Source organism: Kwoniella mangroviensis (genome assembly GCF_000507465.2).
Source record: "Kwoniella mangroviensis CBS 8507 chromosome 1 map unlocalized Ctg01, whole genome shotgun sequence".
Lineage (NCBI taxonomy): Eukaryota > Fungi > Basidiomycota > Tremellomycetes > Tremellales > Cryptococcaceae > Kwoniella > Kwoniella mangrovensis.
Genome location: NW_027062533.1, coordinates 1,114,385 through 1,127,991, shown reverse-complemented (window position 1 = coordinate 1,127,991; position 13,607 = coordinate 1,114,385). Strand labels below are relative to the sequence as shown.

The following is a 13,607-nucleotide window of genomic DNA, read 5'->3' as shown; positions in this document are numbered from 1 at the left end:
ATTCTCTAATGTCTCACCGAATTCGGATTGAATGACATTTTGCACTTCAGGATCAATGAATGATACTTTCTTCATTGAATGCGAAATCTACTAGCCCATATATGGTATTGAAAGATCACCGTAAACAAGTCAGTCCAGATACTTAAACAGTGTATATATGATCCAGACCAGGCTTAACGTATTTTATGCGATTGCAGAACACATATCACCTATCTTCAAACAAGAGCGTTAATCCCCAAATGTCTCTAGCATACATCGAGAATGATAGATGTTCGTATTCGCACAAATTAGACCTGGTCCTCAGAGCCCACCATATTGGTTCCGAAGAAGATACGACGATCCAGATTCCGATGCAAGAAGGATGGGAATCTAAGGATCAGCGTACTTTTGAAGGAGATATGAATGAGGCTCTGACGAGGTTTTTGGAGATTATTATGAAGGGGGTGCTGAGGAATAAGGAATCTCGAGGAGCACCGCTCGAAGATCTTTTGTCGCAAGCTAAGGAGAAGAGGTCTGTGTATATGAGGACCAAGGGTACTCGCTGATCTGTACAGCTAGGCCCGAGCTATGCTGGACCATATGATGCATGTTCGACGTATATAGAGAGTGATGTTGGTGGCTAAGCAGTAGAGAAGATGATCGATTCCTTTGGTCAGTAATGATGGTGCGACCTTCCGTATCTTAAAGTATAGTACTGACCCTAAACTTTATAACAGGAGACAGCAAGATATGTATATATATAAAAATCTTGTGCAATGAGTCCAACTAGATTGGTAATCCTGTGATTCCCTCTGTAATAAAGAGAAGACATGACATATGAAAGGATGGATCGACGAGCCAAGCTCCTTTCTCAGTTGGCCCTAGAAGGTAGGATGGATGTCGCATTGCCCGATGCCTTACTGGTAGAGCTCAACGCTCTCCTGTCAACCCTGATTTAAATCAAGATATCCCAGGACGAGTCAGTCACAATGCACCTCAGGGAAGGATGACATCGCCAACCACCTGAGCAATTCGAACCAGCCGTGGAGAAATGTCTGCGAATTGATGCGGAGGTGAATTACGGTGACGTAGGTAGTCAAGCAATGGATGGTACGATCCATGGGATCCTCAAGGATGCAAGACAATGGCGTGAGGAGGTTTGAGGTTTGTCAAAGTCAACTTGCTCAAGTGATGAGGCAACGTAGAAGATCAAAACAATACTGATCTAATGGAAATACTCCGGAAACTGTCAGTACTGTATAATGATGTCTTGATATGATGCACAACGTGTTGGATATTGTACTTCCGTTATTCACTATGTCCACCATCCATCTGTGATATGTGATATATGAATTGAATTCGCGACGGTAATATCCATTCATACAACAAGACTGGGGAATCTTCTATCACATATCTCATACTCAGTCGATCTCTATGGGTTCACCTCTCCCTGAACCACCATTGATCATACTTCTATTCTTGTCTTTTTTATTATTCTCATTATTGTTGTTATGAGCTTTAGATCCCTTGGGAATAGGTGGAGGAGGGACTGTATCAGGTACAGGTATCGGTTCGATGTAAGTTGCGAGCGATTTAAGGGTAGGTATGGATTTGATGGGGAATCGAGTCCTGCAAAGACATATTTACAGATCAGTATATGATTCGCATCACTTCAGTCGTCAAACGTCGAGGGAATTCCGGTGTGGCGTCTGAAGATAAATGATCGCTTGGTCACACTCACTTGCACATTAAACAGACTGGTCTAGGTTCGCAGAAGACTGTGAAAGAAGATTCGGGATATCAGCGATTTACAGCCTACCGAAGTAAAGCTTGAAAAGGTAAGTTGTAGCTAGACTCACTACTCAGACAGACGCTACACACGAACCCTACATCTAGCGTCTTATGATGACAGAAACATACCGCTCGGAAACCGACGGCATCTTGAGGTGGGACTGCGAAGGGATGATGACGGAGGGATAGTGGAGGGAGGTATCGAGCCTTCATCACCGAAAGTGGTATATCAGCCAGATGACCAGCGTCTTTCTAGCTTTCTCAACAAGAATGGCTCACATGTAGATACTGCAATAACCCTCCTCGCCCATTCCATTGCCAATATATTCCCTCTGTGAGGTGCGCAGCTTGCTGCAAGAATATGGGAGGCGAGGCATCTATACTCGGCGGCGGAAGGGATAACACATCTATAGGGACTTTCTGGAACACATGAGAAACAAGACCGAAAATACCTTATCAGCCACATTTACCATAAAAAAACATGAATTCTTGAGTCGCTCTCAAGATCAAACTGAAAACTTACAGCTTTCTGAGCCGCGAAAACGCAATTCATCAACCCCACATAACCACCTCTCATCTGACCTCCATTCCCACTCTTCCCATTTGGTGCTGTGCCATCAACTTGTCCATCTGCATTCCCATTCCCGTTCGTCTGATTTAGATCTGATGAAGAAGAATTCGATACATTCTCACCAGGCGTAGCATTTATGACTAGAATGCGGGTTTCAGGTTTATCGGGACCTGTAGTGGTAGCCGCTGAGGGATCCTGAGTAGCTGTTGGGTCTACCAGGGCCGCTGAGGCTGAAGTATGGGGAATGATTCGATTGACAACTATTGGTATGGTATCAAGTCAACTCTGCCCTTTTATGAGGACATTGGGAAGCTTAGCTGTACTTACAGCATAATGCCTTGGTCAGAGCCGACACCATCGCTGGTGGTTCTGGATAAATCCTTGATGTCAGCTCTTGTTGAGGCGTTTCGAGGGGCTGAGATGGATATTAACATACGATTTAATGATTTGATATGACCATTCTCAATCCTGCGCTGTTCCTCTTCTGCCATCTCCTTCAAACCTTCTTCTATCCTTGTATCTAGCAATTGGAAGGGGTGATATGTATTCGGACGAGGCTTTGATGGACCAGCAATTGCATTTGATGGTGGAGGATACAATAATTTGCTATTTTCCCAACATCAATTGTTATTTGGCATTCTCATTATTGCACAAGAGAAACACCATTGCAGGACTGTTTATGTAGAATTAGTCACTCACGCTCTACCCGCACTGGCACCATAAACTACCACCTCATTACCCCACCTGCTCGCCAGATGAGCATTAAGGAACACCATGAGTAAAGTGACGAAATCAGGTAGAGATATGGGTGTAGCTTGAGCTTTGTCTATGATCGGTTGATCGGGGACAGATGGTAAGGGAGGTGGAGAAGCTAGTAGAGACCATGATAATGGATGTATGTCCAGTATGACCAGGAGAATCGAGGGAGGGGTTGTTTTGGGATATGATTTGTGGTCTGGTGTTGGGGGAGCCATGATGATTTAGCGCCCTTTTCTCTATCTTGAAGAAGGATTATGGAACTGAGAAATAATGTCTTCATCTATGGTATCATCTTCATCACCATCTCTGTCGTTCTTTATCAGACATCATGATCATCAATCATCCTTGATCGGACCTGCGGACATCACCGCATGAAGGGGGGTGAGTGGTATGACGTGTCATTGATCAGAAACTGTTATCACTGATTCGCATCTCCCTGTTCCCGTACCTGAATGGAGATTTCTGAAATCATTTCAGTGAAATCTTGTCGAATTTTGAATTTTGAACTGTCAGATCAGATCATGTTGAGCGGTCTTACATCCCTCTTGTCTTGCAAACCATCAACGTTATAGAACAGTGCACAAGTCACGCCAATACCTCCAACGATGTCCGGCGTATCGACTACCTACCCGCTGCATCGAATACGATTCTACGATCATACTCCATCACCCATCACAGCTCTTTCCTTCGCACCTCTGCCATTACCTCCACCTCGAGGTCCTGCTGCTTCTTCTTCAAAGGGCAAGTCGAGGGACGGCCAACAGCAGCATACCAACCATAAAGATGAATTTGGTGTGCTAATATTAGCGAGAGAGAATGGAGAAGTCGAAGTTTGGGAATATGTAAGGGACGAAGAGGGGAATATTAGTGGGAACTGGGTGTTGAAGAAGGTAAGTTACAAGGTCTTCACCCGCCTGATGATCGATGCTGATGATTTGATTGATTGATAGACTTTACCACCTACTCTGACCCACCCTACTGTCTCATCCATCGCACTGGTCATCAGAGACCCATTGAACTTCCATAGGAAATCATATTCTGTACCTAAACTGGAAGATTTGAGGTTGTTCACCGCTGGATCCGACTCTAACGATATAACCGAAAGATGCCTAATTACCGGTAGAATCCTTGTAAGTTAGCATATAAGTAATCTGATTGTTGGTGTGTGTTTGACTGACTGCTGAATCATGCATCAGCAAACATACGATATACCTTCACCTCCTTTATGGACACTTTCCGTTGCTCCCACTCAAGACCTCCTATGTCTCTCGAGCTCTTCTTCAACACTGCATTTCCTTAGTATCCCCCCTCCAACAATGTTCAACAAATCTCCCGCTCTCGAACCTCCTCCATCAGAATTGTTGCGATGTGATACTCTACCATCAAGAACAAGGACAGTATCAATCGCATGGGGCGTACCGAAACTTGTCAAATCTTCCGATACCGTTACCAATCCCGAGATTGAGGGTGAATATGAATGGAGGAATACATATTTGATTACGGGTAATTCCGATTCATCATTGAGGAAATGGGAATTACCACCTCCGTTTGATCCGTCTAAACCCAATCAGAGCAATAGAGTTACATTGAAATCTAGAGCTGTATTGGAGAAGTTGGCGAAAGCTGGTAGAGGAGGGAAGAAAGCTGGTACACCAGCCGGAAATCAAAGAGGAACAATCGTATGGGGCGTGGGCGTATTACCGTACGTATACGGTCATAAATAAGGCGACATGATCTTGATGGTATTGTTCAGACTTCAGCTGATATCTGATGATATTGTGTAGAGATCATAATTTCGTTACATCCGATTCGTTGGGAAATGTCACGTTCTGGGATGGACAAAGTATGGCTCAACAACAGCATTTCAGAGCTCATAAAGCAGATGGGATGTGTCTTACGATTGGTCCAGTGAGTATATCTATACCTAGTTACTGATGCTATACCTCATCAATCAGCTAATCCTATGAATATCTCAATAGGGCGGTCGAAGTGTTTTCACCTCTGGACCTGATCAAAGGATATGTCAATTCGTCAATGTGCCCTCAACTTCCGGATCAGGTTCTCAATGGGTACTAACAACCACTAAACGAGTTCATTCTCACGATGTTCGAGCTTTGGCTGTATTCCCCCCATATACACCTTTTTCCGGTACCAACATAAATCCTGGGTACGCACCGGTGATAGCTTCAGGAGGATGGGACATGTCTCTTACATTTACGTCCGCTGGCGCGCCGGATTTCGGCTCGTCTTTGTTGATGAGGAACCTACTAGGTAAACCCAAGGGCGCGAGTGGATCAAGGGTGACGTTCGAAGAGTCTTTCTCGAGGAAGATGGGTTATATGACAGACGGAAGAGTACAATTTGCTCCTCAGGCTAGATTATTATTGGGTAGGAAAGACAGGAGCGTAGGTGTTTGGAAGGTATTAGAGGATGAACAGGGCTGGGAGAAGGTGCTGGAGATGGAGTTGAAGGTGGGTTGATTTTCCCCTGAGCGTATCATCATCAATGAGTCTGGTGTATCTAGCTAATGACATGACTGGTTGGACACGATAGCTCCGAACCAATCTTACCTCCTCTTCCATATCGCCTAACGGAAAATGGTTGGCTGTTTCTGATCTATACGAAACCAAGCTTTTCCAATTATCCGTGAGTCTTCTCACACTCTTCGGATTGCTCAGATAGTTCATACTTAGCTGATTCCCCGCTGTAAATTGCAGTCTCAAGGGAACGCTATCCGACCCTCACGTATCAAGTCATTCTTATCCACTCTAACCTCTTCAACCCAATTAGAACATTTATCAATTCGTTCAAAAGGCTGTGGATCGTCTTCAATATCTTTTACGAATGATTCTCAAAGGTTAATTTTGGGTTTGGTATCTTCTGGTCAATTATTGGTTCTGGAATTACCACAAGATGCAAATGAAGATGAGATCGAGGTGGTCAAGTGTTTCACGAGAGAAGATAAGATTGTAGATGGGCGTGTGGTTAAACCTAAACCCAATGGAACGATCAAGGTCAATGGGGACGTTGATATGGAAACTAATGGACATGAACAAAGTGAAGAGAGTGAAGAGAGTGAAGAGAGTGATGATGACGATGAAGAGGGATTCGACGGAGGAAGTAAGAAGGAAGAGAACGCCGATTGGATATCTTGTCTAGCCGTTAGTGATGATAATCAATGGTTGGCTGCGGGCGACATGGAGGGGAGAGTGGGAATTTGGAATTTGGATACTTTACAGGTGAGTTCCACAAATTCTCCCTCCCACCGCCATGTTCTGATCCAGGGATCAATCATCATGCATGCTAATTATGTCGATTGTATATCCTAGCTTCACGCTACCTTACCTACTTTACCATATCCACCTACGTCACTATCATTCCCACCTTCTTCATCACCAATCCTAATCCTCGCTTCACCGACTAATACATTCCAATTGTACAACCTCGAACAACGCAAATTACTTGTACCCTCGCCAACAGGTCAATTGAACGAACTGCACCGCTCTTTAGCTTCTCTTCATACACCTCTAAGTGGATTGACATTTGCCCATGGTCAAGGTGGTAAACCAGGGAAAGTGAAGATGTTGATATGGGGTATAGATTGGATGGTGACTTGTCATCTGAATTTGGATGAAATCATCAATGTCAAGAACAGACGATCATCAATTTCAATTGCCGTCAATGGATCACCTGCAGGAGGAAGAGGTGGATCGAAGAAGAAAAGAGCAAGAGAAGCTAAACTTGCTAGAGATCATCTAGATACCCCTAGTGTAGCCGAGGAAGGAGAAGGTGAAATGGAAATCAAAGTGATCAGAGATAGATTTAAATCGATCTTGGCAATTGGTTGGTTGGGACAAGGACAGGGTCAAGGAGAGTTGGGAGTGGTCGAAAGGCCCTTTGGAGATTTTGCGGGAGAGTTGCCAAATGCTTTTTGGTCAGGTGGGTATGGAAGGAGTTAGTATGTTGGTTTGATGCATTATATAAATCTACAAATCTACAATGTACAATGCACAATGTCGGTTCGGTGACCAAGTTGTTATATGTATCACTGAGCAAGTCTGAATCCTGATATTCTGATTGAATTCGATCGTCTTCGGGAATCTTGGCTCAGATCTGATAGCGTAAATGGATTTTCGTCTTTGGATGAATGGATCCTGCTAAACTCTCCATGTCTGAACAGTAAAAATACAATGCATGGCAAGAAAGGTTTCTATCTACTATTTTTACGTGAGTTGAAAGTGTAAATATGAGCTAGGAGAGCAACTGAAGGTGTAATCAGATGAGGAGAGGGAGGATCAGATTGATTCGGAGACCCGCGACAGGAATAACAATTATAAAATACACAGGAAGACAGAATGATTTTGTTAATAAAAGAGTCACTCCAATACGAAAAGCGTCTTTGACCATATCCATCCTTGTGTATGTACAAGTGCATCATCTCGCTCCGCCAAATCCTACCCCATCACCGGGCCCAATCGGTTGCCTCACCACACCCCCTCCTCTTGGATCAGACACTTTTGGACTTTGCGTCTGTCTCTGTCTATCATTCGGAGTTCTGGTTCCATTGGGATTAGGCGTATTTGATCCTGATCGGATTTGAGAAGGTATCAATCCATCCCATGGATCTTGCGCTCTGTCTTTGTTCGGTATTGGTATTGGACTACCTCTCTTACTTCCACTTCCACTTCCGCTTCCATTTTTACTATTTCCTCTACTAATCTTTCCTTCCTGTTCATCCACATCGGCACTGGTACCCGAACCAGATCCAGATCCAGAACCAGATCCAGGACCAAAGATCCTTTCTCTAGCCAGACGATATTGTTCTTCCCTCTCTTCCAAACTCTTCATCTTCCCATTCCCACCTTTATTGGCACTATCGTTATTTGACGGAGAGGACGAGGCTGGACGTCGGAGAAGTTGAACTTTTGGCGTAGGGAGAGGGAGAGGGGAAATTATTTGAGTAGGAGCGGGACGGGAGTTTCTGCGACACAGATCCCCAAAGACATGTTTAGTATTGTACATTCTTCGTATAAAAAGAACCCGATGACAACATAGAAAGGGTGATACACTCACGCACTATCCCATATCTGTCTGTTACTCATCGGTCTATTACCTCTGAACCAATCGTCTCCTTCGTCGTTTTCTTGCTGCTGCTGTTGCTGCTGTTGTTGGGGATTAGGACGACGCTGTAACAAGACAGGCTGCTGTGGATGGGAAGAACTCGCTTGCGGTTGTGGTTGTTGTTGTTGTGGTGGATTTGGCTGGGAAGGACGAGGTTGAAATGTTTGGGCTTGGGGTCTCAAAGAAGGTAGAGGCGCGGTTTTGGAAGATGAAGAGCCGGAAGGAAGGGAAATCTCGGCCTGTTTAGGATACAGACATAGAAATGGTGTCAGCTCACAAAACGGTACCGCCTGAGGGCATCTGGAGAGATTCATTGCACTTACGGTCTCCCAATCATCATCTTCTACAGTGCTTGATCCCATCTCACACAATTTAATTTGTAAAGAGCAGATAGATAATACAGTCTCTGTTCAGAATATCGTTGTTGAGCAAACTTGAGGGTTCCGTTCCGCGATTCGGGCCAACCCAAGAGTAACCCTCCAGAATGATGTTTATGCCTGTAGCAATCCTGTGACTCGAGACTGGTCTGATCCTCGCCTTGTTTGAAGCCCCTTGTCGGTGATGAACTGGTGTCAAAGTCCTGTACAGTCAGAGTCAGTGATGCTAAGAGTGTTAGATTGTTGGACATCTTCTTACTTGCTCTTTTCGCTCTCACTTGAGTTGCAGGTAACAGATGCAACGTGAGTATCACGTGGTCAAACGGCTCAGTCACGTGACTCGCCCATGGATGTCGTTCCTGGTTGTATGATAAAAGTTGAACTTTTGAAAGGGCAAGCAAGTAGAACAACAATAAATCTATACTCGCAAGATCACTCTAGATTACAACCCATCTGACCTATCACCCGCATACTCCACTACCGGCCAGCTAGAACAGCGGAAGAAAGTATCTCGCGATGAGACAGAAACGAGCCAAGACATACAAGAGAGTCATGGCTCTGTACGTACAGACGTTCGGGTTCAGACATCCTTTTCAGATTCTAGGTAAGTGTGTGTTCTCAGCATCCCTCCATCTGTGAGAAAGGAGTGATTCGTTTCGTAGATCACTACATTCCATTGTCCTACGAAGACAATTGCTGATCACTCGCGATTGATCAAAACAGTATCTCACGATGTGCTTCTCGAATCTTCCAAATTTAATATGGACATTGTGAAAGTGTTGGGTGATGTAGTTCAAGGAGAATGTAAGCCTAGTAAGTCAACGTCCATATCGAAGCAATGTGATACATGATGAAATCGTAGAATCAAGCTCATCTTATGACTCATAGTGATAACGCAATGTTGTATGGAAGCGTTATACGCTTTGGGCAAAGATCATCAACAGATCACGAATCTTGCCAAAACGTTTGAAAGGAGAAGATGTAATCATAGGACTGCTATTGAGGGGAATGAGTGTCTAAAAGATGTCATTGGTAAGTATGATCCAGGCTATCCGTGCGCTTTGGCAACTGCAGTATGACAACGTGACTCGTATCTGATGAAGACACTACAGGTCAAACCAACAAACATCGTTATGTCCTCGCCTCTCAATCCCAAGCACTGCGAACGTCCCTTGAAATCGTCCCTGGTCTACCTATAATCCATTTCAACCGTACTGGTGTGCTCGTACTCTCGCCTCCATCTACAGCGACCATACGGGAGAAAAATAAAGGAGAGGAGGCGAGGCGATTGGAAGGTCTGAAAGAGATGGAAGGTGTAGTTGATGGTGGGAATGTAGTAGGAGCTAATCAGGCAGTCAGTCAGCCGGTGATAGGAAGGAAGAAGGTGAAGGGAATTAACCCGCTTAGTATGAAAAAGAAGAAAAAGGACAAACAGCAGCAGCAGCAGCAGCGTCAACAGCCGGAAAATCAGAATAAGAAGAATGAAGGGGTTGACGTAGGTAAAAAGAGGAGAAGGGAAGATGACGAAGGCCTGGAAGATGTAGAAGTGGAAGAGAAGGAGAAGGAGCAGATCGTTCAGGTTGAGACGGATACCAGCGGGAAGAAGAAGCGAAGGAAGAGGAAGAAGAAGTCTGCCGTGGCTGATGCGATTGCCGAATTGAATGCTATGAATGATAGTGGGAGTGAAGGGGAATAGAACTGAGATTTGTATAACACCTTTGCGTATGCATGTATAACCTTTTAGTCATCTCGCAATGATCTCGTCCATCCAACAGTCAGAGCATCATCGTATAACATGTTCATATATGTTCATACATAGGTGCACAGAGATGTCCTTCCGCATTTCCGGCGGAAGTAGGATGCTTATCTTTTCGAATTTGTACCAAAATAATTTCCCATTTCTCGTCAACAATCATTCTTCAATTTCCCATTTCCCAGTACCCATTCCCCATTCCCACTGGGCATGTATACTATCATGTATGAGATGTACTCGTAAAACACGACTGTTGACCTTTTGTCTTTTCTGTGATTATCCGGAGGGTCCGAAGCCTGTGCTGAATAGTCAATCCTCAGGTCGGTGCGAAACTCCACCAAGGTACCCACAAACGTACTTGCTAAAGACCGCATCTCATCCCATTTTGTCGAACAAACGAATGAACTAATCGATTCCCGAGATCTTTCAACATGTCATCGCCCAACCAGCCTAGAAGACTGATCTGCTGCATTGGTACAGGGGGTACCATCGCTTCTGAACCCACGGCGGGGGGTCTCGCTCCTGTGAGTACTTGTCCACAATCTCCTCTTCTCAATTCCTTACTCGTATATGATCCCTTCATAACGATTTATGATGTTGATCTCTCTAATCATTCCTTAGACCCGCCAAGATACGTTTTTCCGACGAATCCGATCCCATCCTTCTCTAACCTCTCCCAGCCATTTCGACTCTTCGAGCGTATCATTCTCCTCGCCCGTCCTTACACAGCAGGTAGGTAAGAATATTCGATATCCACGATTGATCACGCCCGAACTGGACGATAAGGGTACGAATGTAGAGTATGAGATCTTGGATTTGGATAGGCATCTGGACAGTAGTGAGATGACTCCTAGTGGTGAGTTGGTATGTCCTTCCCTCTCCTACCAAAATACAAATATCCAGCCTACCATATCGTGATAAAAACACTATGTGGACGGGAGGGATTTTGAAGCTAATCAAGTGCTGGTCTGCAATAGAATGGAATATAATAGCTTCGCTCGTCTATGAAAATTGGGATAATTACGATGGTTTCGTAATCTTATCTGGTACAGACACTCTAGTAAGCCTCATACTTGATCATCCTTGAGGCCGTCCCGATATATGATGCCTAAGCGTAGTGGACATATCGTATGCTCATCTATCTCCTTTACCTCATTAGGCATACACAGCGGCGATTCTTTCTTTCCTTTTCCTAGAAGCGGGTAAACCTATCATCGTGACCGGTGCTCAAATCCCATTATCCCGACCAAGATCAGATGGGTGGAGCAATATATTCGATTCGTTGTTTGTGACTGGGACTCTGGACTTCGCGGGTGTAGGAATAGTGTTCAATCATCAGCTTTTGAGGGGTACTAGGTGAGTGCGTCTGAATATCTTGCCGTTTTGCGTTAGTCAGATAGCCATCCGCTGATTATCTGTCGGACTCCATCCTTGTTACGCTCACACCGTTTATCAGAGCAACCAAAAGTAGTCCCAACTTGTTCTCAGCATTCACCACCCCCTGTGTACCTCCTTTAATCAACTTCAACGTGAAGATCAGTATGTTCCCTTCAGTTATGTCCACCGTATGTAGTATATTCCCTGACCGATATCATCTCGTGAATAGCCTACGATCAATCTTATCCCCTCACTACCCGTTCAGCAAATCGTCCACCACCCCTCGTTCCACTCCTTACTTCACCATCAGTGCTGTCCATCCACATCTACCCAGGTATGACCGGGTCCCTACTGAAAGCTCAAATCGATGCTGTCCCAACTTGTAAAGCAGTCATCATCTCTGCATACGGTTCAGGCAATTTACCGATAAATGAGCATTCCGGTGTATTGCTCAGTCTGAAGAGGATGGTAGAAAAGGAAATCCTAGTGGTGGTGATTAGTCAATGTGGGATCCCGAATGTTTATCCTTTGTATACCCAAGGAAGGACGTTGCTGAGTATTGGTAAGTCGACTGGAATCCCCTCTGACTGATTGATGTGTTTGGTCATTCTGAATGAGGCTTACATGTTGGATTGTTTATCTTACAACACACAGGCGTATTACCAGGCTATGACCTGATGCACGAAGCTGCCTTCGCCAAATTGATATGGTTAGTCTCGAGACCTGAATTGACGTTCAAGCAAAGACAGGAATTGTTCGAAACGCCTATAGTGGGAGAAATGTCAAAGTGATCGGACACGGGCACGTATCTTGTGTGATTACAGAATACTGACTTTGTCGGACGGGATATATTCGTATGCACAGATGAACCATCGCGGTACTATAACATGAGACATCCAATTAATCATGCATACTCATCATATCTCTTCTCATCAGCATCATACACTCGCGTAGATCTACCAAGATAATGCACTGAAACCTTTGATCGACCAAACCAAGAGAAAAAGGACTATGAATAGAAGTAACCCCCCGTCAGTTAAACGATACTATATTGATTGTGCCTCCAGCAAAACACTTGCATATTTCTTACTTACTCTCTCGATTAGTACTGCTTCTTTCGGGGTCGATCATCTTTGGGGGTTCCTACCCGCATGATAGAAACTCAAAGCCTCTGAGACATCCAATTTCACATCATTTTGTAGATCTCCTCGGATTCCTTGAGCCGCCATGGCAGCCTCGAGGCTACCCCACATCAAAGCCCCTTGCGCGTTGGTAGTGTGGGCTCGCGAGTTCATCATCGAGGTCTTCCACATATACTCCCCTTGACCTTGGGGACTGGTCACTTGGAGGTTGAAACGGGCCCATTGTCCCGTACCAGTATAACCCGGTTCGACATCGACGGTCAACGTCTCTTCGTTTGTACCCCCTACAGCGCTCGATGTGTAGGTGATACTTCTAGGAGGTCTAGTGGTGCTTAGGAATGTCGTTCTGTTACCTGCTGACATGGTCGTTGTATTGAGCTGTAATTGTAGCTGGTAACAATATTGTATTCGTCAGTTGGATAATGGGAGGTGTTGTTTGATGTTGTTATGAGAAAAAGAGAGAAAGAGGGGCATTCGGAACGTGAAATCGCGTCGTATTTATACCTGACAAGTGATAAGTTAAGCCTTCTACTAGCTGGTGATAGTATAGTCATAGTGATATCTGAATTGTTGGTCTTCTAAAAGAAGAGGAGAAGGTCAAAATCTGAATATCGACTATCGAAGGTCAAATGTCGAATGTCGGTTCCAAAGGTTGATAAGGCAATAACTTGATTCAACCACAGGAATTTACAGAATCATTCTTTTTCATTTATTTTGAATTAGAAGAGTTCAAGGGA

The 13,607-nt window shown here is 44.5% G+C and overlaps 7 protein-coding genes across 7 annotated transcripts; 4 read left to right on the top strand and 3 right to left on the bottom strand.

Annotated features, from left to right (window-relative positions):
- Window positions 1-59: 59 nt before the first annotated feature.
- I203_100414 (uncharacterized protein) lies at window positions 60-545 on the top strand (the record flags this gene model as incomplete). The annotated part of the gene is made up of 2 exons (XM_065516633.1): window positions 60-128; window positions 198-545. 2 exons carry the CDS (start codon window positions 60-62, stop codon window positions 543-545), a joined length of 417 nt encoding a protein of 138 aa, XP_065373451.1.
- An 855-nt stretch (window positions 546-1,400) lies between these two features.
- On the bottom strand, window positions 1,401-3,315 carry I203_100413 (uncharacterized protein; the record flags this gene model as incomplete). The annotated part of the gene is made up of 8 exons (XM_019148986.1): window positions 1,401-1,608; window positions 1,721-1,757; window positions 1,839-1,977; window positions 2,050-2,190; window positions 2,294-2,601; window positions 2,669-2,710; window positions 2,778-2,947; window positions 3,041-3,315. The coding sequence occupies 8 exons, from the start codon at window positions 3,313-3,315 to the stop codon at window positions 1,401-1,403; spliced, it is 1,320 nt and encodes a 439-aa protein (XP_019001513.1).
- A 390-nt stretch (window positions 3,316-3,705) lies between these two features.
- On the top strand, window positions 3,706-7,059 carry I203_100412 (uncharacterized protein; the record flags this gene model as incomplete). The annotated part of the gene is made up of 9 exons (XM_019148987.1): window positions 3,706-3,990; window positions 4,051-4,230; window positions 4,297-4,646; window positions 4,731-4,802; window positions 4,885-5,008; window positions 5,080-5,571; window positions 5,654-5,746; window positions 5,818-6,339; window positions 6,430-7,059. The coding sequence occupies 9 exons, from the start codon at window positions 3,706-3,708 to the stop codon at window positions 7,057-7,059; spliced, it is 2,748 nt and encodes a 915-aa protein (XP_019001514.1).
- Window positions 7,060-7,534: 475 nt separating this feature from the next.
- Window positions 7,535-8,583, bottom strand: I203_100411 (uncharacterized protein; the record flags this gene model as incomplete). Its single annotated transcript, XM_019148988.1, has 3 exons — window positions 7,535-8,081; window positions 8,174-8,460; window positions 8,545-8,583. The coding sequence occupies 3 exons, from the start codon at window positions 8,581-8,583 to the stop codon at window positions 7,535-7,537; spliced, it is 873 nt and encodes a 290-aa protein (XP_019001515.1).
- A 531-nt stretch (window positions 8,584-9,114) lies between these two features.
- On the top strand, window positions 9,115-10,294 carry I203_100410 (uncharacterized protein; the record flags this gene model as incomplete). The annotated part of the gene is made up of 4 exons (XM_019148989.1): window positions 9,115-9,202; window positions 9,322-9,411; window positions 9,487-9,630; window positions 9,711-10,294. The coding sequence occupies 4 exons, from the start codon at window positions 9,115-9,117 to the stop codon at window positions 10,292-10,294; spliced, it is 906 nt and encodes a 301-aa protein (XP_019001516.1).
- A 488-nt stretch (window positions 10,295-10,782) lies between these two features.
- On the top strand, window positions 10,783-12,519 carry I203_100409 (uncharacterized protein; the record flags this gene model as incomplete). The annotated part of the gene is made up of 7 exons (XM_019148990.1): window positions 10,783-10,875; window positions 10,973-11,207; window positions 11,329-11,411; window positions 11,511-11,707; window positions 11,808-11,890; window positions 11,958-12,290; window positions 12,383-12,519. The coding sequence occupies 7 exons, from the start codon at window positions 10,783-10,785 to the stop codon at window positions 12,517-12,519; spliced, it is 1,161 nt and encodes a 386-aa protein (XP_019001517.1).
- Window positions 12,520-12,855: 336 nt separating this feature from the next.
- Window positions 12,856-13,233, bottom strand: I203_100408 (uncharacterized protein; the record flags this gene model as incomplete). The annotated part of the gene is made up of 1 exon (XM_019148991.1): window positions 12,856-13,233. One exon carries the CDS (start codon window positions 13,231-13,233, stop codon window positions 12,856-12,858), a length of 378 nt encoding a protein of 125 aa, XP_019001518.1.
- Window positions 13,234-13,607: the final 374 nt, after the last annotated feature.